Source organism: Amblyomma maculatum, chromosome 9 (assembly GCF_055883805.1).
Source record: "Amblyomma maculatum isolate TAMU_Amacu chromosome 9, ASM5588380v1, whole genome shotgun sequence".
NCBI classification, from domain to species: domain Eukaryota; kingdom Metazoa; phylum Arthropoda; class Arachnida; order Ixodida; family Ixodidae; genus Amblyomma; species Amblyomma maculatum.
Window position 1 is genome coordinate 99,530,005 of NC_139352.1, and position 23,910 is coordinate 99,553,914.

At 42.9% G+C, this 23,910-nt stretch overlaps 2 protein-coding genes and 1 long non-coding RNA gene across 20 annotated transcripts in view; 1 reads left to right on the forward strand and 2 right to left on the reverse strand.

Annotated features, from left to right (window-relative positions):
• The window catches only part of LOC146180026 (uncharacterized), a 34,786-nt gene extending 31,349 nt beyond the window's left edge, over nucleotides 1–3,437 (reverse strand). Inside the window, exons 1-2 of one of the 8 annotated variants that reach the window (XM_084579368.1) lie at nucleotides 3,279–3,437; nucleotides 1,337–1,615 (exon numbers count right to left, since the gene is read on the reverse strand). In XM_084579368.1, the coding sequence (XP_084435494.1) occupies nucleotides 1,337–1,492 (156 nt within the window). In that variant the 5' untranslated portion in view covers nucleotides 1,493–1,615; nucleotides 3,279–3,437. The other 7 variants (XM_084579372.1, XM_084579369.1, XM_084579373.1 and 4 more) reach the window with 7 other exon arrangements.
• A 3,184-nt stretch (nucleotides 3,438–6,621) lies between these two features.
• LOC146180027 (uncharacterized) lies at nucleotides 6,622–7,031 on the reverse strand. The gene is made up of 2 exons (XR_014700781.1): nucleotides 6,897–7,031; nucleotides 6,622–6,809 (listed from the first exon to the last, which is right to left on the reverse strand). It is a non-coding gene; the product is annotated as an uncharacterized LOC146180027 (long non-coding RNA).
• An 81-nt stretch (nucleotides 7,032–7,112) lies between these two features.
• LOC146180028 (uncharacterized) overlaps nucleotides 7,113–23,910 on the forward strand; it is a 54,757-nt gene continuing 37,959 nt past the window's right edge. For 2 of the 11 annotated variants that reach the window (XM_084579382.1, XM_084579384.1), the window contains exons 1-2: nucleotides 7,661–8,159; nucleotides 13,212–13,490. In XM_084579382.1, the coding sequence (XP_084435508.1) occupies nucleotides 8,112–8,159; nucleotides 13,212–13,490 (327 nt within the window). In that variant the 5' untranslated portion in view covers nucleotides 7,661–8,111. Of the gene's footprint in view, nucleotides 7,222–7,649; nucleotides 8,160–8,418; nucleotides 8,570–9,199; nucleotides 9,325–11,385; nucleotides 11,543–13,211; nucleotides 13,491–23,910 lie in introns of those variants that run through there. The other 9 variants (XM_084579376.1, XM_084579378.1, XM_084579381.1 and 6 more) reach the window with 9 other exon arrangements.

Below are 23,910 nucleotides of genomic sequence, written 5' to 3' on the forward strand. Positions count from 1 at the left end.
TCACTGAGCACACCAAAGATCTGCTTCAACAGATGTCGTTACATTTTGCCCAGCCAAAACACAAAGCAAAGATAGACTGTAATCAGAGCTCACATGGTGTCAAGCGCTGCTGCTCCCAGCTTTGCATACATAAAACTCCTGCCAATGTAAGCACTGTCCGATCTTTACTCCAGGAACAGCAACTGCCTCTTCCATTTTATTAAGTGAAACAATGGGACGGGAGTAGAAGAGACATCTCTCCTGTCTGACAGCGAGGCTCCACTGCTTTCGTTTATCCAAAACAATCAGCCTCACTTGCACCCCCTTTGTCTCTTTTAGCACTTTGATGTAGTGGCTAAACTTGGTTAAGGAATGTCACTCTATACACCACTGCTTAATACTATACACTTCACTTAATAGTTATGAAGCACTGAGAAACTACTCCACCATATTAGTACACAGATTTCCTCTCCAATATCCATCCCTATCTTCATCCCCATTTCAGTCCTGGGACATTGACACCTTCAGCTACACGATGGAAAGTGCAAAAACGGGACCCCATGTTGACAAGATGCGATGCTTTTAATGATTGGTGGCACAGACTGCGAGCTCCACCGAACTCGTCAATGTCTGCACAATGATCCGTAGAGAGCTTGCTATTTGGTATGTAAAAATGCACCCTCTCTAAAGCTTGAAAGACATTTAATTTTGCCTGACACAATAAAATCCCTTCTAAGAGTGCCACACTGAAAGGAAAATTTGTGGTCATTCTGTACACAAATGTGCACATAGTGTCTCTTTGGGCACTTGACTGTATCCTTCGGTTCAGCAGTAAAGGGCCCCAGCCACTGCTGCATGTTATTTTTGTTAGGTGACATAACCTTATGACTCTCTATGGTTATGGTGATGTTCATTCAGCAGTAAAGAAGCCACTATTGCTCAGTTGTTCAGAACTGAACATTTTTTTCTTCCCTGCCACTTGATTCAAGCCTGTAATTTCAAGGCCAAAAAGGACTCTGTGGTCACTGTTAAGAAGTGAGTTAGAGTGAAATCTAAAATGGCGAGAATTGGACCTAGTTGGTTATTCATTGCGGTTTACCATGCTAACTCCTAGAACATAGCTTACACGACAACACAGAGCGAAATCTAGTTTTTGAAACTGGTTATGATAAGACAATACTCTCTTAGTGAAAACAACCGGGCTACAATACCTGCATTTCATTTCTTGACCTCTAGTAAGCCTGCACAAGCAGTGTATCCTGCCAATATCAGTCACAGTTGCTCTCACTGCCAATGTAACATGGTGCTCCCCTGATACAAGCCAACTTTATACAAGCCAACCAGGTTTAGTACAAACCTGCGACATGACGGCTACTGCAGTGCTGGCAGAAGAGCTGGCCATGCTGCCTTTATGAAGGAAATGGTCCAAACATTTTACGGAGGGGCCAGGTGTGAAGCACTTGAAGTCAAAGTTATATGACCAGAGACAGCTTTCCTTGCCATCATGTGTCATCCAGTCACCGCCATCATCACCACTGGGGCGATCATCGAGGCCAAGCACAGGACCAGGTTTTGGGCAGCCACGCAACCTCAGGGTGTGTCCCAGTGCACAGCACCTGGACACCGGGAGCAGTGTCTGCAAATGCAGTGAAGCAGGCGGCCACAGGAGGATGTGTGGGCAATTCTCGGAGGAGACTGCACAGTATTGGTCTGACCTACAACACAAGGACAATTTGTCCTGAAAGGTCTCCCAGCACCTGCCAGAGAGGGTGCTGATGCTACGCCTCCTCCTCCTTCAGTGAAAGAAGGCTGCTCAAGAAAGCATTCCCCCAAGTCCCCTTTCCTTGAGAAATGCGAGAAAAGGGTGAAAAGCAGACAAAGTAGAGCAAGCAATAAAGATTAGTCTACCGAGATGAATGTGACCAGCATGCAACAAATTCTACACATTAGGCATTGAAGGTGTCAATGAAAATGCTAATTAGTTACTTTGTGGAGTACCGTGCAGAAGACAAACAAAGAAGTTCGCAAATGCAAAGACAGAAAATAAATTACAATTCAGCACAACCCCATACCGTTACTTGTACATGGGAAGAATGCAAAGGCTTTAACAAGAAAAAAGACTGTTGAATGGATGATTGAGTTACTGCTATGTACACTAAGAGAGATCTCAGAAAAAGTACATCACTCATTCGAAGTTGTAAAAAGGTGGATAAGTGCGCAACAGGAGACCTTCCAAGCGAAGGAAAAAGATAAAAATTGACAGATAAATAATAAGATGTGCATGAATCAAAAGGAATCTTTTCAAAGTGGTTCAAAAACATCTTTCAAGAAGCCCCTTGTTGTTTTAAAAGCATTGAAGCAATTCTTCATTCCGGCAACTTCCCTACAAATGAGCAAAAATATTTCAATTAGAGAATGTTTTTGAAGGGTTTAACCCTTACTGTCAAGCATTTGGGGACGCGGTGGGCAAGTACACCGGCAATTTTGCAGCAATGGTAATCCAACCAGAACAATCACCACCAAGCCTGCATGGTTCTGTCGGGCCAAAGACCGTCGATAAATAGAAGCACAGTCATGAGCAATATGAGCTGTAACAAAGTTTGAGCATTCATTTATTGATTAGTATATAATATTGTTTGACAAAAACAGATTATTTAGTTTTTTAAAGAGGTTTCCTGTGGATGCATAATATCCGTAGCTCGCCATCATATTTAATAGAGAAATACCGATAATATTCGCAATTTTGTCCCTTACCTCAAGGAGTGTAAGGGACAAGTTTTTTCAAGCAGCAAAGAAAAACCGGTTGAACACAACAATGCTTGGATTTCAAGAAAACGAGCCAGTTTTTGTAAATGACCAGATCTGCCATTTAAAAAAAAAAAAAAAAAAAAATCTTGCTAGACAAGACCATTGAACTGAAACTAAGGTCAATGCTGAAACTGCAAAAGTGCTGGAAGCTTACCTGGGTCTCCAATGGAAAAATCATGGACAGGAAAGCAGACAATTCGAGGGTCATACATCTTACATGTGAACATGATCTTTCAAGCATTGTGTAATAGCTGATTCTTGGCTACATACACTTCAAGGCAGAGACATAGCTTACACGGAAAATGACAAATGCATCTTGAAGCTATTTCACAGCAATATACGTAGCATAAAAAAAAAAAAAAAGAACGAACTTGCTTCTTGCCTATCTTTCCCAGTGCCAAACAGGTTACGATATCATTGTAATATTCGAAAAGTGGCTTAGAAAGGGTGAAGAAGTTGTAATTCTTGATTCAAATACACGTGACACTTACCTTCACGTGGTGAACCGGACCTTCTTTATTGGAATGCTCCGTCGCTTCTGCGCATGCGCCAGCTGAAAGAAGTGAGGAGGAATAATTTGCCGGATGTGACGTAAAACTTGTTTAATGATTTGTTTGTAAAATGTCTGCCGCTTCTCGTCGCCGTTTCTAGCGATAGGAGAGAATTCCCCCCCTGCGGCCGTATTACGCACCGCTCTCAAAATCGCTCTCAAGTTTGAGAGCGTGACGTCAAAATGACGAGTCTCAGACATGTGAAGTGTGACGACATCACGGCTTTAGCCAATTACAAGCAGGCTAGGGTGCTTAATAGCAAAGCCCCACCCCGGAAACTTTATTTGCACGATAAAGGGGCCGTGTGCAAACATTTTTCCTGAAAACGCAGCGAATAAAAGTATAAATGTTCTATTTACCTAAGAAACATTGTTCGAAGCTATAATACGGCAACTAAAAATAGAAGCATTTTCAGTATTGCAATTAAATGTGCGCCTAGGTAACGATTTTCGCCGCGAGGGTCAGCTGACGACAGCGAGGCGTGAACATGGCGGCCTGCAAAGAAACAGCTGATTTTCCCGTCTAGTTGCTGCTTTTTACGCGTAGGTTAAAATCGAGGTCCTCTGCGGATGTTGTTAGTTGCCGGAAAAATCTGACTGAAAGCAGTAAAGGCTACGAACCTGCAGTGAACAGCTTGGTGAAAGTGTCTGTCACGAAAATAGCTTGCTGAAGAGTGTTTTTCAGATGACAAGAGCGACGAGCGGTAGCCATGTGATCTAGTGTTGTTTCTTTGGAAAATACAAGAGGAAAATGAAGGCTACACTATTACTTCTGCCGATAGATGGAAGCTGACAGTATCAGTAAAGTAGGTGTCAGCCGCTATGCAAGAGCTCGCGACTGCAGTGCGGGAAACGAGATCCGACGCACGACCCTTCACCACTGACTTGTCGTGCAAGCCACAGTGACTCGCTGCTGTGCTTCGCAACCAGTTGACTTCAGGCACATTGGGCTCGGTTCTTCATATTGCGATTGATGCTACTGCTGCTCCATTCCGTTCATGTTCAGTAGCTGATGTTCTGTGTGAGGTACAGAAACCGACGTTTACGCTCCGTTTTGGTTTGTTCAAGAGAAAGAAAGCATTTTTTTTTTTTTTTTTTTTTTTTTTAATTGTCACCGAGGCGAGAACGAGTTAGTTCTACAAGACCTCAGTTTAGAGGCGATAAAGGTAGGCCTGAGCAGGGATGTCTAGTATGTTGAATTTCGCGCAGCGGTAAGAGTGATGGTGTTGGTCGCACATTGTTGCAAGGCCTCTCTGACGGTGTCATAGTTTCTGTTCGTGCCAGACGGTGTCCACTCTGTCGGCAGGAAAAGAAAGCGTATCATGCATGTGATGCCGCCAGCGAGCTCGAAATCGGCTCAATTTCTGCGATCGCACTATGACAACTAGCTTTCAAGTGCCTTTATATCCATCAAAGAGTCTTTAGTGTTTCAAAATATGTTCATTTTACACACATTACGCATTCTCTTTCAATATTGTGTGAATTATGTACAAGCCTTTTCTATTAAAATATCAGTTTGAACAGAAGATGATTTTTTTTTTTTGGTTATTTGTTGAAAAGACTTAGAAAATAAATGCCAATGACAAAAGTAGCTGTGCAAAATGTGTATATCACACATTTATGGCGTAGTCATTTATTGGATGCTTATAGTTTAGCTTCCTCTACTGTCTTCAAGCTGTTTAGCATTCTTCTTGACAGTGTTGCATGTTTTATTAGTGTAAAATAACCTTTATTCACACATAGCCCCAGCAATGCATTTGTTATGATTGCAGTTATTTTATTGTCACTAAGATTTTTGTCATTCAGCAGTCATTCTGGGCACTGAAGCCAAGTAAAATGCACTATTCTCCTAGCAGCTGCTACAGCAGAGCAGCAGCTACAGCTTTGTTATATCTGATATATAAGCATTTTGTATACTGCACCATGCATACAGTACCTATTTGTATAGGTAGCTTCAATATTCAATGGAATGGCTTCTTTGGGCCTAGTAATTTATTCTCGAATGTACATGTCAATGTTGTATGGTCAATGTGTATCAAGGTACATGTGCTTCTCTATATGCTGCCTCTTTTGCAGTGAAAACACTCAAGTGAAATGCTGCTGCCAAGAAATAAGTGTTTCTACTGAATATAAGTGGCAGTAAAAAAAAAGATCTTTGTTGGTAGTATTTTCTGATTACAATCAGCATCATGTACATTTACTGCCTTGCTGTAATACTGCACTTTTCAGTTTAAGCATGTTTACACCACAGTGACCACAGCCAACTGTACCAGGCTGCAAGACGGTAGCAGAGAAGAGACAGCGAGCTGGGACTGGGATGGCTTGGCGCTGGTGTAATCAGCCATGACTTCAGTGGGTAGTTGCCGTCTCATGGGTAACCAAAATATGACATCCACTTAGGCCCATCTTTTGCTAATCTCAACAGCTTTTGATCATGCTTTAGCACTCAATTGAAGATCCATACTAAGTAGCCCACAGCCAGAATCGTAAACATTCGCAGGAATGCTTACAACGTGTGCCAATGCTGTTTAGGCAAGCATCATTGTAAGGACAGCCTTGTAACTTGGTAGTGATGATTACCTGCATAACAGAAGCACTCCGATTTCTTAGGCAGCAAATAAATTTAAACACTATTGCTTTTGCCATGAACAAAATTTCACTGCAACATGCATTCTTTGGCATATAGCCCGTCTCAGCATATTCAGGAAATGTATCTCTTGCCGAAGCCGAAATCTCTCCCTGCAAGGCTTGTTTTCAAAAAAAAAAAGTCTTGTCCTCAGAAAAGACTCCCGGTCTTTGCAGAAATGAAAAGAAGCAGGCGTTTTTACGGCGCATTCACTTTCAAGCCGCGAATGTGTCGCAGGCAGGGAGCGTGACAAATGGCCCGAAACCAGTCATCGAGGAGCAAGGCGCGCTGGACAATCAATAGTCCCTTCATTCTGTGCTTTACATATAAAGGGCAGGTATACAGAACCCTTTCGACAGCTCTCGCTAGGTCATTTTGAAGACAACTGTTAAAAAACAATGCACGAGTGGGAACGAGACCTTTTGGTTGGAAAAAAAGCCTTGCAGAGAAGCCGACTTACAACAAGTGGTATTGCACACATCAATGCATATAATCAAGATCGTTCGATGACCAACACGGGTTTTTAGATCTTAATCAGGAAAAAGACGCAGGTGTTCAGCAGACCTTCGATCACCTTTCGGTGCACAGGAGTACCGCTATCAAACATTATGGTGTCGCAGCGCTGGCAGACAAGGACAAGACTAGGGACACACACAACTGCACTGAACTTACAACTTTATTTTGGACGCTTTTGATTCGAGCATATATAATTGACAGAAGGATGAAATGAAAAGAAGCAGGCGTTTTTACGGCGCATTCACAAACGCTAGACGAACGCGCCGTGGAGGAGGCGTTGGTCCGGCGGGGCAGCCAGGGTCACGAAATGCGCGTGTTCGCTTCGCAGATCTGAGATAAAGCAGGCACAATACAAGTTTACTGTGATCTTCAGAACTCTTCGGCAAACACACGCAGTCAATAACAAAATCTACTCACTATTGTGATGCTCACAACGTGCGTAGTACCCCTTGCCTAGCGACTTGTTTCCGTATCCTTGACGGCAATCATCGTTCCGCCCGATGGCTTCCGCTACCGACGCACTGCGTGATGCAAACGATCTTACATTCCCTACGTACGTTGGAAGCACGGTATAATCGTGGTTGGAAGCCTCCGGTAGCAAAAAAATGCGGTGCGCTTGCCGCCGCGGTGACGACGTACTCGCCCGCAAGCCGCCGTTCATCGATGTTCGTCGGCAATCGTCGCGCAGTCACTACACTTTCTGCTTGTTCCCGAGTTGAACAGAGCCGGAGCAACTTGTCCGGTAAGTCAAACGCGTGCTCGTGCTTCATTCTTCGCTGTGGATCACCGATACAATGCCTCAAAGCGGCGCATCGCAATTTACGCGGCCGCCATTTTCACTCTCAAACGTTTGAGACTGCTTCTGTCGCTCTCAAAAAAACGCTCTCAATTGGCGGCCATATTTAGGTGCTCAACGTCATCATTTCTTTTGTGTTCATGACGTTTGATCACGTCCACCGGTGACGCAGAACTGACCGGTCAGAACTGACCAATAGGACATAGGCCTTTGAGAGCGATTTTGAGAGCGATCCGTTTGAGAGCGGTGCGTCGCCAGTGTCGGCGGCTCCGTGATCGCTCGCAAGTGGCGATGGTATCGGCCTATCGCTAGAAACGGCGACGAGAAGCGACAGGCGTTTTACAAACAATACATAAAAACAAATTTTACGTCACGTCCGAAAGGTATTCCTCCTTGCTCCTTTCAGCTGGCGCATGCGCAGAAGCGACGGAGCATTCCAATAAAGAAGGTACAGTGTTCACTGTAAAGAAGGTCTGGTCCGTGGCACTACGGTAATCAGATTGGATGTTCAGCCGTCGAGGTGTTCATGCGCGGATGTGGAATAGATATTTGGGGATTTTGTGGCGCTCATAAATATGAACCGTGCTTATAAAACTGCTTTGTCGTCAGAAGAGGCAAGAGTCCTCGGATGACAGTAACAGTACTGTTGCGTCGACTCGGCGCCGCGTTTGTTTTTTGCATTGTGACGCGATTGCTTCTCTTCGATGCGCATCCTTCGCCGGTTAAATTAACGTGCGCCTGACCAAGTATCACTGAATGAACACTTCATGCTAGGCGGCTGATAAAGGTAGCGTGTGTACACTACGGCCTTCTCTGCATTTTGTGGTGTGCTATCGATGTCTCGTGTGTCATGTGAACCCAAACGTCAGGACGAAAGCGGCGAGGTGGGTGCCATTTCACTCTCCTCCTCTTCTCGAATGTTGAAAATAAATGTTTTCCCATCCACGTCATCCTCCTGCTGTGATCGGAAGAGGGCAAGAGTCGGTGCAAATGTGGTCCGTGTTCTTGCATGGGATACGAAATGTACAGTCATGAGCGATATGTGAAAGAACAATTTTTTTTTTTTTTTTTTTGCAAATTCAAATGGTTTATTTATCCTTCAAAAACAACAAAAAATCCAAAAAATGAAATACAAAGATGCAGACACTTCGCATACACAATACAAACTGAGAACAGCGGCGAGAGCGATGTATAAACTTGTATAGATGAAATATGAGGCAAGGAAACGGTCTTGGGTTAGGAGCGTTTTAAACTGCATAAGTAGGAACAGTCACGGTACCTTAAGAGTTATCAGGTATGTTAAATTACATTATTAGAAATGAGTGCACACAGCGGGTAATAAAAATCAGCATACATTGTAAAAGTGCTGAAAATATTGTTTGGATGTATGAGCCAAATTCTGAGCATATTTCACTTCGTGTGGAAGAGTATTCCATATTTTAGCGCCTATAAAAGAGAGCTGTCGTTCTCTGTATACGCTGTGAGTAGGTTGGTTGGTTGGTTGGTTCATAGAAGGGAAAGGCGCAGTATCTGTCACACTTGCTCTGTGGACACCTGAACCGCGCCGTAAGGGAAGGGATGAGGGTAGGAGTGAAAGTGGATAGAGAGAAAGGGGAGCCGGAGGGCTGCGGAGTAATTTCGACCACCTGGGGAACGTGCGCTGACATCGCACAGCACACGGACGCCACTTCGTTTTGCCTCCATCGAAACGCAGCCGCCGTGGTCGGGTTCGAACCCGGGAACTCCGGCATTGTACTCGGGCGTCTTACCACTGCACCACCCCGGCGGGGCTGTGAGTAGGTGGCAGATTAAAGTTTCCTAATGTTGTATTTCGGGTGGTTCGGGATGATGTGTGAAAGCCGGATGTATGAAAGGGGTAATTGTACCTTACAATGTTGCTCACGACATTTGCTGTTTTTTGCAGACTCAATGAATCAAAAGCTAATATACGTGGGTCGTCGAATAATGCCTTACTGGGGTGGTCCTGCTTGAAATGCGTTATGATTCTTAATGATCGCTTCTGTAACTTTCGGATGGGCTCAAGACAAGGTAACTGTTGTATGTTCATCCCTATGACTCTAGGCAGTATGAGAGATGGCTGTGGATAAAGGAGAAATATAAAATATGCAAAGTATATTTATCAAAGAAATTACGTGCCTGAAGAAGTCCGTAGCACTAGATGCAATTTTCCCCCACTGATAATAAATGATTTTTTCAGTGTAAGTGTTTATCAGAAATTACGCCAAGATATTTGAAACAATGTGTATATTCTAGTATGATGTTGTCAGCACCGATGCACACAAATTTAACATCTACTTGTTTGCTACAGGAGTGAAATATAGTATCAAAGTCTCTGAATGGTTCTCAGCTAACAAGCTTTCTATTAATGTCAACAAAACAAAATATAGTATATTTTGTTTTGTTGACATTAATAGAAAGCTTGTTAACTGAGAACCATTCAGAGACTTTGGCTAAGGCTAAGTTTGTTTTGTAATGTATTTCTTCGATGTTATTACCTGTAATTATTATCACAGTATCATCTGCATACATTAGCATATCTCCATAGTTTAGGGCACACGGAGGTCGGAAACATATAAAGAGAAAAGCAAGGGTCCTAGGACAGACCCCTGTGACACACCTGCATGCATACGTTGCGGTGACGATGAGTAATTATTCGTGACAACTATCTGATGACGGTCATTAAAGTAACTAGAAAACAACTCGAAAATGCATTCCCTAAAACCCTAGTGCTTTAGCTTACACAGAAGAATGGAAGAGTCGACCATGTCAAAAGCCTTTTTTAAATCAAGAAAGACTACAGCCACAAGTTTGTTGTCATTTAAAGCAGTGTTTATGACCTGGGCTAGTGACTGAACCGCTGTTGAAGAGGAATAATGAAGCCGGAATCTATTTTGCTGTGAGAAAAATGTATGGTACTTTTCTATAAATTTAATAATACGGTTCGCAAGGACATTTCGAAAAGGATATTAATGGCACTGAGCACAGATATAGGTTGATAACTAGAAGGGTTTGAGCGTTTTCCGTCTTTGTATATCAGAGCAACTCGTGCTATTATTAAAGATGTTGGGTACCTGGTGGTCTGCAGTGAGTCATTGAAAATGTGGCACAGTATAGGGCCGAGTATATCGATGTCTTCTTTTAACATACATACGGTTATTTCATCTATACTAGTGGCTGTATTACTAGGCATTGTTGCCAATCTAGAATACATTTTGTGGAGGTCAATATCCAGAAAAAAGGTATTTAGGAGTGGGCTCGGTAAAAAGGATGCTATAATTTGTGTCAGGTACGCTGCCAGCTGTAGAAATTCCAATGGTAGCGAAATATGAATTAAAGATATTCACAACGTTCTGATCAATGAGTCAGGAAAAATCCGTTTGCGTGGTTTACCAACAATACTGTTCACAATTTCCCATAGCTTTTTAGAGTTACTGGAACTTTGTTCAATAAGACGCGAGTAGTATTACTTCTTCCATGTGCGCATAAGTGCCACTGCTTTATTATGCATTTTTTATCACTGACCCAAGTAATAGCTGCTTTCCCTATTCTGTTTCCATTTATGATACCAAAAGTCCTTCTGCAGTGCCGATAAAATCTCCACGGCGAAAAGGGCGCCCTGTACGAGCGAACAGATCGACCAGTACTACTATTAATTTTAGGGCATGTCAGAGCATTAATTACATTCAAAAATTCAATATCGACATCATCGTGGTATATGCTTCTAATGTTGATTGACTGGATGATGGATCTCGGTAGGGCATAGTCTATTCTTGTACTTACATTGGCTTGTTTTGGTTTTCGTTTAATGTTGTTTTTGACCGTGACGTAGGTGGGGAGATAATCTGAAATGGGTTGATTGCATACCCCCGCAGTGATTTCAGAGGTTATATTCGTTAAAATATGATCAATCACAGCTGCAGACATGCTTGTTATTCTAGTGGCAATAGTGATTAAATTCTGAAAAATAAATGAATCTAACAGATACGTGTAGTCATGATGGCTCACATTACGGGTATCATTGTTAACGTCACCACTTATTATCACCTGGTTTTTGTGTTCTGATGCTAAGGTGAAGAATATTAATTCCAGTTTTTCTAGAAACTTGGCTGCAGTTGAGCTGGGGGACCGATACACAACACCCACGATAACTGAGTCGTCCAGTTTGATAAATGATCCTTCAATATCAGGTGTGCTGCATAAGTGTGACAGTTTTGAACAAAGAGGGCTACACCACCACCACGTGAAGGTAAGTCACGTGGATTTGAAAAGGTTACATAATCAGGAATTACAACTTCTTCACCCTTTCTAAGCCACTTATCGGATATTACAATGATATCGTAACCTGTTTGGCACTGGGAAAGATAGGCAAGAAGCAAGTTCAAGTTTTTTTTTTTTTTTTATGCTATGTATATTGCTGTGGAATAGCTTCAAGATGCATTTGTCATTTTGCGTGTAAGCTATGTCTCTGCCTTGAAGTGTATGTAGCCAAGAATTAGCTATTACAAAATGTTTGAAAGATCATGTTCACATGTGAGATGTATGACCCTTGAATTGTCTGCTTTCCTGTCCATGATTTTGCCATTGGAAACCCAGGCAAGCTTCCAGCACTTTTGCAGTTTCAGTTCAATGGTCTTGTCTAGCAAGATTTTTTTTTATGGCAGAGATGGTCATTTACAAAAACTGGCTCGTTTTCCTCAAATCCAAGCATTGTTAAGTTCAACCGGTTTTTCTTTGTTGCTTGAAAGAACTTGTCCCTTACACTCCTTGAGGTAAGAGACAAAATTGCGAACATTATCGGTATTTCACTATTAAATATGATGGCGACCTACGGATATTATGCATACACAGGAAACCTCTTTAAAAAGCTAAATAATCTGTTTTTTTCAAACAATATTATATACTAATCAATAAATCAATGCTCAAACTTTGTTATAGCTCATATTGCTCATGACTGTGCTTCTATTTATCGACGGTCTTTGGCCCGACAGAACCATGCAGGCTTGGTGGTGATTGTTCTGGTTGGATTACCATTGCTGCAAAATTGCCGGTGTACTTGCCCACTGCGTCCCCAAATGCTTGAGAGTAATGGTTAAACCCTTCAAAAACATTCTCTAATTGAAATATTTTTGCTCACTTGAAGGGAAATTGCCGGAATTAAGAATTGCTTCAATGCGTTTGAAGCAAGACAAGCTTTATGTGTGCAACTCATTGAGTGGCTTCTTCTTGAAAGATGTTTTTGAACCACTTTGAAAAGATTCCTTTCGGTTCATGCTCATCTTACCTTTTATTTGTCAATTTTTATCTTTTTCCTTCGCTTGGAAGGTCTCCTGTTGCGCACTTATCCACCTTTGTACAACTTCAAATGAGTGATGTACTTTTTCTGAGATCTCTCTTAGTGTACATAGCAGTAACTCAATCATCCATTCAACAGTCTTTTTTCTTGTTAAAGCCTTTGCATTCTTCCCATGTACAAGTAACGGTATGGGGTTGTGCTGAATTGTAATTTATTTTCTGTCTTTGCATTTGCGAACTTCTTTGTTTGTCTTCTGCACGGTACTCCACAAAGTAACTAATTAGCATTTTCATTGACACCTTCAATGCCTAATGTGTAGAATTTGTTGCATGCTGGTCACATTCATCTCGGTAGACTAATCTTTATTGCTTGCTCTACTTTGTCTGCTTTTCACCCTTTTCTCACATTTCTCGAGGAAAGGGGACTTGGGGGAATGCTTCCTTGAGCAGCCTTCTTTCACTAAAGGAGGAGGAGGCGTAGCGGTAGCACCCTCTCTGGCAGGTGCTGGGAGACCTTTCAGGCCAAAGAGTCCTTGTGTTGTAGGTCAGACCAACACTGTGCGGTCTCCTCTGAGAATTGCCCACACATTCTCCTGTGGCCGCCTGCTTCACTGCACTTGCAGACACTGCTCCCGGTGTCCAGGTGCTGTGCACTAGGACACACCCTGAGGTTGCGTGGCTGCCCAAAACCTGGTCCTGTGCCAGGCCTCGATGATTGCCCCAGTGGTGATGATGGCTGTGACTGGATGACACATGATGGCAAGGAAAGCTCTCTCTGCTCATGGAACTTTGACCTCAAGTGCTTCACACCTGACCCCTCCGTAAAGTGTTTGGACCATTTCCTTCATAAAGGCAGCATGGCCAGCTCTTCTGCCAGCACTGCAGATGCTGTCATTTCGCAGGTTTGTACTAAACCTGGTTGGCTTGTAGAAAGTTGGCTTGTATCAGGGGAGTACCATGTTACATTGACAGTGAGAGCAACTGTGACTGATATTGGCAGGATACACTGCTTGTGCAGGCTTGCTAGAGGTCAAGAAATGAAATGCAAGTATTGTAGCCCGGTTGTTTTCGCTAAGAGAGTATTGTCTAATCATAACCATTTTCAGAAACTAGATTTCGCTTTGTGTTGTCGTGTTTCTTGCCGTTCTAAGTGTTAGCATGGTAAACCACAATGAATAACCAACTAGGCCCTATTCTTGCCATTTTAGATTTCACTCTAACTCACTTCTTAACAGTGACCACAGAGTCCTTTTTGGCCTTGAAATTACAAGCTTGAATCAAGTGGCAGGGAAAAAAAAAAGTTCAGTTCTGAACTACTGAGCAATAGTGGCTTCTTTACTGCTGAATGAACGTCAACATAACCATAGAGCGTCATTAAAGTGAGCTAGAATTGGGTAGTGGGCTCACTTCTCAGCCTGCGCCATACATTGCAATGACGCCGCCTATGTCAGCAGATTCTAGTTCTTTTGCCTCTGCAGGGGGCCGCCATCGCCGCCTTCAATGTAGCAGCGCGCGACACCGTTTGCGCGCCGTTTGCTTTTGTCTGCCTTCGCCTTCGTTGCTGTATTCTCGCCATTGCGGAGGTTTTGTTTTGCAGTGGGCAATGTGGCCCAACGAATTGTGACTTCTGATGCGAAGCTGCCACTCCGATGACAAAACCATTGTGCTAGGCTGCCGGACACGCTTACAGGAAAGGCGCCACGCACGAATCGAAAGATATGTGACTCTTGGAAAATAATGGGAGCAAATATAAATCCTCCCTAATGGATATAAATACACGATGACCTGATCACATCAATTACACGTATACCATCCTAGTTTTTCAGTTGTATTTTATTCTATGGCCTTGTGGAAACAGTAAGCCTGGGGAATTCATGCAAGCAGGGCCAGCTAGCCGGATTGTCTACATGCTGCATCAAGGAGAAGCACAAAGCCAAATACGAATGTGAACAAAAAGGAAGACCAGTAGTTAGGAAATAACTTTATTCAACGCATTACTAAGCGTCAAGAATGCGCTGGTATATCTGTTGACCACAGCCAGCATATTATAGCTGAAGTGATTATAGGCTAATATTTCACAGGTATGTTGCAAAATAGAGTCTAATGAAACTGAATTGGTAAGCTTGTACAAGCCTGCTAACGCGGCGTCGCCGGGAGCAAACAGCTTACTCGGCAGAAACTTCCGCGAAAATGGAGACTCAGCTATTGTCAGTTCAGCTTTACTGCTTCTTGAGCAAGCTCAAAAATATGACGGCCTGTGGGGTGATCATTCATGACTTGAAAACTACTGTACAGTGCGCAAAGATGACAACACAAGAAAAGAAAAAACGGACACGACACATGTTGTGTCCTTTTCTTTTTTGTGTTCGTAATGCAGTTAATGGCACGAAAGAAAAACACTCCGTGAACATATTTTCGAGAAACACTGTATACGGCGCAAAGAAGACAACACAAGAAATAAAAGGATACCATGTGGGCATGTGCTCTCCTTTTCTTTCTTGTGTCGTCTTAAATTTGCGCCGTATACATCATCATCATCATCATCATCAGCCTGATTATACCCACTGCAGGGCGAAGGCCTCTCCCATATCTCTCCACTTAACCCGGTTCTGTGCTAGCTGCATCCACTTGACCCCTGCGAACTTCTTAATCTCATCCGCCCACCAAACTTTCTGCCGCCCCCTGCTACGCTTTCCTTCCCTTGGAATCCAGTTTGTTACCCTCAGCGACCATCGGTTATCCTCTCTTCGCACTACATGTCCTGCCCATGTCCATTTCTTCTTCTTAATTTCCACTAGAATGTCGTTAACTTGAGTTATTTCTCTGACCCACTCTGCACGCTTTCTATCTCTTAATGTTACCCCTACCATTTTTCGTTCCATAGCCCTCTGGGTTGTCCTCAACTTAAGTAGAACTCTCTTGGTTAGCCTCCACGTTTCAGCCCCATAGGTGAGTACAGGCAAGATGCAACTGTTGTATACTTTCCTCTTGAGCGATACCGGTAAGCTGCTAGTCATAATCTGCGAGTGCTTGCCAAATGCGCTCCATCCCAATCTTATTCTTCTTGTTATTTCCTTTTCATGGTCCGGATCTGCGGTTACTACCTGTCCTAAGTAGATATATTCGCCTACTACTTCCAGTATTTCGCTACGTAATGTAAACTCCTGTTCCTTCCCGAGGCTGTTGAACATTACCTTAGTCTTCTGCATATTGATTTTCAAGCCTACCTTTCTACTTTTCCTGTCTAGGTCATCAATCATTATTTGCAGTTCATCTCCCGAGTTGCTTAGCAAGGCAATGTCATCAGCAAATCGCAGATTACTGAGGTATTCTCCATCTACCCTTATCCCTAACTGCTCCCATTCTAAGTCTCTGAATACTTCCTCTAAACAAGCTGTGAATAGTACTGGGGAGATTGTGTCTCCTTGCCTAACACCTTTCTTTATGGGAATTTTGTTACTTTCTTTATGCAGAACTATGGTTGCTGTGCAGCCACTATATATATCTTCCAGCACTTTCACGTACGGCTCGTCTACCCCCTGATTTCGCAATGCCTGCATCACCGCCGAGGTTTCAACTGAGTCAAATGCTTTTTCGTAATCAATGAATGCTATGTATAAGGGCTGGTTATATTCCGAGCATTTTTCTATCACCTGATTGATGGTATGGATATGATCGATAGTAGAGTATCGTTTCCGAAACCCTGCTTGATCCTTTGCTTGATTGCAGTCTAAGGTTCATCTATATTGCCCGCTATATACTCATTGACAAGGAAACCTACTCCTAGTTGTCGCCTCTCTGGTAAACCTCGATAACACAGTACATGCCCATCCTTCAGTACAGTATATGCCTCATTCGGCCTCCTAACCTCACTAAGCCCTATGACATCCCATTTCATGCCCTCTAGTTCCTCTAACAGCGCTGCTAAACTAGCTTCACTAGCTAGGGTTCTAGCATTAAACGTTGCCAGGGTCAGTTTCCAATGGCGGCCTGTCCAGCGGAGCCAGGCTTTCTTAGCACCCCCTGCTGCGTCACAGGTCTGACCGCCGCCGTGGTCAGTTGTTCCGCAGCCGCTGGTGACTGAGGGCCGGGGATTTATGGAGCTTATCATAGGAGGTTGTGGCCAATTACTGCACCAGGGCGGCCAACTCCTGTTCTGGTGAGGGAGTGCGTTGCCGGAGGTGTTCACCGGCATCAGGTCGCATCCCAAACCTGTATATGCAATTCCATCGACACGCGGATTTTTTTTTTTTTTTTTTTTTTGTCATCCGGTGGAGAATTGCGCGGCACCGGGATTTGAGCCCCGGTCCTCTTGCATGCGAGGCGGATGTTCTACCGCTACGCCACCGCTGCGCCGTATACAGTCGTTCTCAAAAATATATATATGTTCACCGAGTTTTTTTTTTTTTTTTTCATGCCGTGAACTGTATTCGGGCAGCAAAAAAACTGATGCACTCAGAGTAGTAAAAGACACGCTCCAGCGAGAAATCGGATGCTTAAAACATATATACGCCGCGCCTCTCTCAGCTAAGATTAACACGGCTGTACTTTTTGTTAAGGAAGCAGTGGAGCCGCCGTTCATCAACCCGAGATGCCTATTAAATGCTTGTTTTCACACTCCCAGAGCTCCTGTCAGGTCCTTCTCTATCGATCAGAACACTGTCTACACGAATACAGCTAATTCACAATTGTGCAGTTATCTGAAAATTCTCAGATAATAAACTGCTGATAATGGACAGAGGATGCACAATTGTAAGCTTTTATGATGTGTTCGATAATGACTTGTGGCAATTTTTATGCACCTTTCTTCCATAAACAGCTTTGAGGGTAAATTCACGATCCAGAAGGCAGGCGCGACAAAAAGATGCTGACAGCTGCGGCCTATTAGGAATACGAATACAGCTTTACACGTTACCCGGACAAACCTATGTGTCTCTGTACTCTTTATCATCGCAGCCGTGAATCACGAACTTCAGAAAATGGGGCTATCGAGCGCCGCATTCATTTTCATACAAGCGCCTTAATTCACTTTTCGCCAAGGACGCCAACACACCATTTTGGGGGCTGCCTCCTGTAAACCATGGCTTGGGCGGGGGGCAGTGGACTTTTCTTGTGCTCTCCTTTGTTTTTTACTTATCTATTCTTCTTATTACCTCTCCTCTTTTTATGGCTTCTCACCTCACCAAAACCAATCACCCCAACCAATGGAGGCAGACTGAAAGAATGACTCAATTTCTCCAAAGAAACAAATAAAAGCTCTATCCAATACCACATGATACATGCTGAAATGGAAAAAAAGACCAACCCAGATTTTGTCTTCATTCCTAGTATTTAAATGCTTAATTGATGCCTTTGGGTCAGAGTGCAAAGAGAACGAAAGAGGCAGTGGAGATCACCTTTATTTTTACTAAGTGGTCAGGAAGAGCGCTAAAAACAGATATGTTCAAACTAGTGGTGCCCCTGTTGCCGTTACCGCACATAGGTGCTTAAATTCACAGCATAATATGTGACTGACTTCCTGCACCTCACCGAAAAGGAAATGCTCATAAGATGGCCTCAGTGACACCTGATCTTAACCTTCACTGCTGACACTCTGCTACATATTAGTTTTAATGTTCAATCAAATCAATCTATCAAGAAATATTATTTGAGACAACAGGTGAAAAGACAGGATGGAGAAATCGCTGCCCTAATACAGCTTGACAATGCTCTAGCCCCTCCCCCCTTCCAACTCCATTCCAAATAACAATGGTAAAAGCTCACATGTAAATGATCCTCCCTCTTAAGTACCAAGAAAACGTAGACTACTTGTGAAAGGACAAACACCAACCTTTATCATCCTCAGCATCCATGATTCCTGTGAGGCAACGGTGCTGGGAAATTCACCTCGCAGATTGGTCAACTTCTAGGGCAAATGCCACTTTAGAAGAAGAATATTCTGAAGAGCAAAATTGAACGAACGGTTTACAATGTATGTAATATTGGCAGCAATAGTAAGTATCCTGCGCCTGACTATTTATTTATTTATTTATTTATTTATTCAAGTACCTCACAGGCTCCGATTGGAGTATTATGTGAGGGGGGTTACATAACTGGGGTGCGAAACAGAAGCATGTAGAAGATGGTGTTTTTAACATCGTTATTTTCAAAACGTTAACATTATACAATGGCAAACACAAGAAAAGAGAACAAAATTTGAAAAGCACACTATAGAACACACTTCAGTAACAGCACACTTCAGAACAAAATGTTGCTTATTTTTTCTTTGAAAATAACATAATCTGAAGTGTGAACAATGTTATCAGGAAGACTATTCCAATAAATGATGGCACGGGGCAGGGCTGATAATTTGAATGCAGTGGTTCTTCCCGAAAGGTGTTTAAAACTGAGGTGATTATGCAATCAGTGAGATGTGCGGGCTGGTTTTGTGAGAGGTAGTGTGAAGGAATGATGGCTATAAACAATTTTATGGAAGAGACAGATAAGTGCTATTGTTCTGCGAGATTCTAAGGATGGAAGGGATAACGATGCCTTAATGTTAGTTATACTGGAATGTCGGCAATAGTTGCGAGAAATGAAACGAGCGGCACGATTTTGTACGCGCTCTAGGGAATGAATTAAGTAATGTTGGTGGGGTGACCAAATGGAAGATGCGTATTCAAGTTGAGGGCGAACAAATGTTTGATATGCCAACTGCCGCGTGGAAGAAGGTGCACCTCTGAGGTTACGTTTTAAATAACCTAATGTACGGTTAGCTTTGGCAGTAATTTTTTCTATGTGGGTCTTCCATGAGAGATTTGGTAAAAAGTGCATGCCAAGGTACTTGTATGATGATGCAAGGGTGACTGGACTGTGATTAAGCAAGTAAGTGAAACGGTGAATAGTCTGTTTACGGCTAAATGTCATTAATTGGAATTTATCAGTGTTAAGGGACATTTGCCATGATTCACACCAGTTATTAATGCGGTGTAGATCTTTTTGAAGGACAATGTGGTCATTAGCAGAGCGGATTGTGCGATAAATGACACAATCGTCAGCAAACATTGTGAGTGTTGAGGTGATGCTTAACGGTAGGTCATTGATGAAAATCAGAAACAGTAAAGGGCCTATTACACTACCTTGCGGTACGCCTGGTGTTACATCAATTGGAGGGGACGAATTGTTATCAACAGAAATGAATTGTTTACGAAATGATAAAAAGTTTCTTATCCAAGAAATTGTTAATGAATCAAGGTGCAAGGATGAGAGTTTCGCGATTAAACGACAGTGTGGAACACGGTCGAAGGCTCTAGCATAGTCGAGGAATATACAGTCGATTTGAAGATTTTCATCCATATCGTGAAGCAGCTCATTAGTAAACTCGAGTAGTTGTGTCTCACATGATAACCCTTTTCTGAACCCGTGTTGTTGTGAATAGAAGAAACCGTTGCCTTCTAAATGTAGTGCCGTGTTAGATTCAATGATGTGCTCGAGAAGTTTGCAAGATATACATGTCAGCGATATTGGGAGATAGCAACATTAGTTCGGTCACCAGATTTGAAAATTGGAATAACTTTTTCAATTTTCCACTCGAATGGTATCTCTCCTGTTGAAAGGGATTGGCGAAATATATGAGTGAGTATGACGATGGAATGAGCCACGGTATGTTTCGAAATTTTTGAATTAATCCCATCAACACCACATGAAGTACTTACGTTTAGATTGTTAATCAATGTCGCAACACCATCAACAGTAATGTCTATTGGGCTCATGTAATCATAGTCATATTCAGGTGCCGATGGAATATTGGAATAGTCTTCCTTCGTGAACATATTGGCGAAAAAGTTATTGAAGGTCTGAGGGCGTTCATCTGGAGCAATGGGATCTCCAGCCTCATTTATCAATATAAAATCTGAAGAAGTTTCGGAAGGTGATAATGTTTTTCAAAATTTTTTTCGATTTTTCTTAAGGAGGGATAGCAAATCGTGAGCCATGAACTTATGCTTAGCTTTCCGTATGGCCAAGCAGTATTCTTTATCGGCATTTTTATGTTTTTCCCGTGATTCGGGTGTTCTCAGCCGTTTAGCTGTTTTGAAAAATCGTTTTTTTTTGTTCATCAGCGTACGAAGGTTCTTGTGGTACCACGGCTTAGATGAGCTAGCACGGAAACATATGAGGGGTATATAGGTGTTCATTAACTGCGTGAGTTTATCTTTGAACTGACGCCAGTTTTCGTTAACAGATTGATTAGGAAAGAATTGCAGAAAGGAATCGCAGAAAGTTTGCAAGCCGAGGTTAATGGCATCGTAGTTCGCTCTGTTATAGTCGAAGATGTATTTCTGAGGTTGGTTGCGTGGGCGGGATGGCATTTTTATAGTGAAATGGAGCAGTTTGTGATCACTGAAACCATCCGTGAGGGAGATTGGGCTAACATTGTCTGGTGCCGATGTGAAAACAAGGTCTGAAATGTTAAGACCGCGCGTAGGTTTAGAAACAAGTTGAGTTAAAGAAAAGTCTAATGTTAGCTCAACGAAATTAACCGGGTCCTGTGCCAATGCAGTTAAGGTATTCCAGTTGATATTTGGGTAATTAAAATCACCAAATAAATAAATGTCGGCCTTTGGGAAGTTGCTTCTTATATCTGAGAGGTTAGCATACAGATTTGCTACGAAAGTTTCTGAGCTATCTGGTGGTCGGTAGCATATACCAAGATGGGACTTAAGAGATGAGGACGTGATGCAAACCCATAAAATTTCTAGAGGGGACGAAATGTTGACACGAAAGGAAGGAATGTGATTTTTTATGGCGATCATTACGCCACCACCCCTTTAATAGTTCTGGGTGAATCAGGTGAGACTTCGTCGTCAGTTATATCCGAGTGCAGCCACGTTTCTGTTAAAGTTATGATGTCAGGCTTATTATTTTCTAGATATGAGTAGAGTTCGGTGCGCTTTGGGAGGATGCTACGTATGTTAGTAAATGATATGGAAAGCGAAGGGATGACGCCGTATAAAGGCTCTGGATGATAGTCTGCCTTGTGTGCAACCGCTCTTCGCTTTTGCTATTGGGTGCATTGTTTGACAGTGTCGGAAGCAGCGTCATACGTATACACATGATTGTTCACGCAGTTTATCAACTCTAAGTTTAAACGACCCGCCCTCCGATTTTGCGAAATCTAACAGTCTTTTCCTAGCCAGGTGCATTGGGAAAGAAAAATCTTCACGAACAACATACTGCGTGTCTTTAAACTGTTTGTCCTTGTAGTGTGCGAACTTGACGATTATCGGTCTACTTTTCTCTGGTTGGTATCGACCAAGCCGATGGGCCCTTTCAATTTGTGTTGGCTCAAGTGTGCAGCCAAGGTGTTCCGCACACAGCTCCAACACCTTCGTTTCTGAGCTGGACCATGTTTCGGACTGGTCGTCAGGTATACCAAAGAAAAGCAGGTTAGAGTGGCGAAGTCTGATTTCTGTGTCGTCACATCGAGAGGTAATTATCTTTAATTGCTCGGTTAAATTTGAGGGACCTATTGTAGACAGTTCTGTGGATGGCGTTGAAATGTTTGATTTCATTTCTGCCATTTCGACCTCGACTGTACGAATTCTGGCAGAAAGCTGTTTTAGTTCAACGTCCACTGATGCTTGCCACTGTTTTAGGGCGCGTAGGTCATTCCTGATATCATCCTGGCCAGATTCAATTCTCTGGACTGTCGCAAGTACAGTTGCGAGAACGCTTTCTTGATTGGTGCCAGGCAGACCGGGGTTTGACTCTACGTCTCCAGAAAGCGCTAAGAGAATGCTGGTAATACAGAGTGCCATTCTAGTCCTACAAACAGTGAGAACATTCAACCAGTGTCTGGGGCACGACACTACGAACAAAAAACGTTTCGAGGTTTTAGCAGATAAAGAGTCATCATTGTAACTGACCTGGAAGAGCACGAACGGTGAGTGCTTCATGGTGAAAGCGATGTCGTGCCCCAAGAAAACGCTGTCCGGTTGCAGATTATATCCCGCGCTTCAAGGTTGATAGCGGGGTAGGCGGATGTACATGACTGTAGTTGCCGGCTGAACTTGGCAATATCGTCCAGAAACGGCGGTTTCGTCCAGCTGTCAGGTCTGGTCGCATCGGGCAGCGTCCAAAGTTACAAAGGATCCGCAGTCGGTGCATTCCAAGGGTATTGAAGAACCAGGAAAACCTGGAAGAACACGAACGGTGAGTGCTTCAGGGTGAAAGCGATTTCGTGCCCCGACAGGTAGGAAATTAGAAACAAGAACTATAGTGGACAAAAGAGTGTAAATTGGCCGGAAATCCGCAAAGAAAAGTCCGGGGAATCTTCAACAGATACCTAGCTGCAGAGAATCTGCTTATCTTCAAAAAGGATAGAGCCAGAGCGCTATATATTGCGTGAAATGCAGAGAAAAGTCCATGGCCAAAATATGTATCTTCGAATTGTTCAGTAACATCAAATAAAATCTGGGAACCGGTTCATAATTTCGCTAGCCACCATAATCCATTCACACTTGCAGTCCTGACTTCATCCAGTACATGAACTACATTAGAAGTGCAGACCAACATTTTGGGCGAACATTCGTTTATTGTGTGAAACTCATTCAGTTAACGCAGACATTCCAAAAGCACTTATCTACGGTAGAAAAATAAAAACATTTTTGGAACAGGCCTGCATGAGGAATACCATCAGCTTATTGCGTTACAGGAACGAAATTGAGTGTATAGTCGTCTGGTACAAAATGCCACCATGCCCAGATATTCTACTCTACACGATGCTTGCCCATCTCTCTGAAGCTGCTCTGGAAGCACTGTTGAAATTCTGTAATAAATGTGGATAATCGGAAAGATATCTTAGGTATCGAAAGAAGCAGTTGTCAAATTTTTTCTTTAACCGGCCAAACCATCAGTTAACTCGTCCCTTCAGTTATAGGCCAGTAGCTTATACTCGTTGCTTAGCAAAATCATTTGAAAGTGTAAACATCAGACTTGCCTTCGGCGGCTTTAATCATACATTAGTGCGGATTCTTAAAAATCTTGTACAAGTGTCGATCGCCTTGTCCACCTTGAGAACACTATTTGGGAAGTTTTCATCCACAACCAACGCTGTATTGGGGTCTTCTTCGGCCTTTGATACCACGTGGAGGTATCAGTATCCTGCGTGACCCAGCAGAACTAGGCATCCGTGGCAGGCTGCTGAGCTGTTTGAGCAACTTTCTGGATAACGACACATTCAGAGTCTGTCTGGGTGCAACTTTTTTCAAACCGTTTAGTCGAGAGAACGGTTTACTCCGGGGGTGCATCATGAACATGACTCTTTTTGTAGTGAAAATGAAT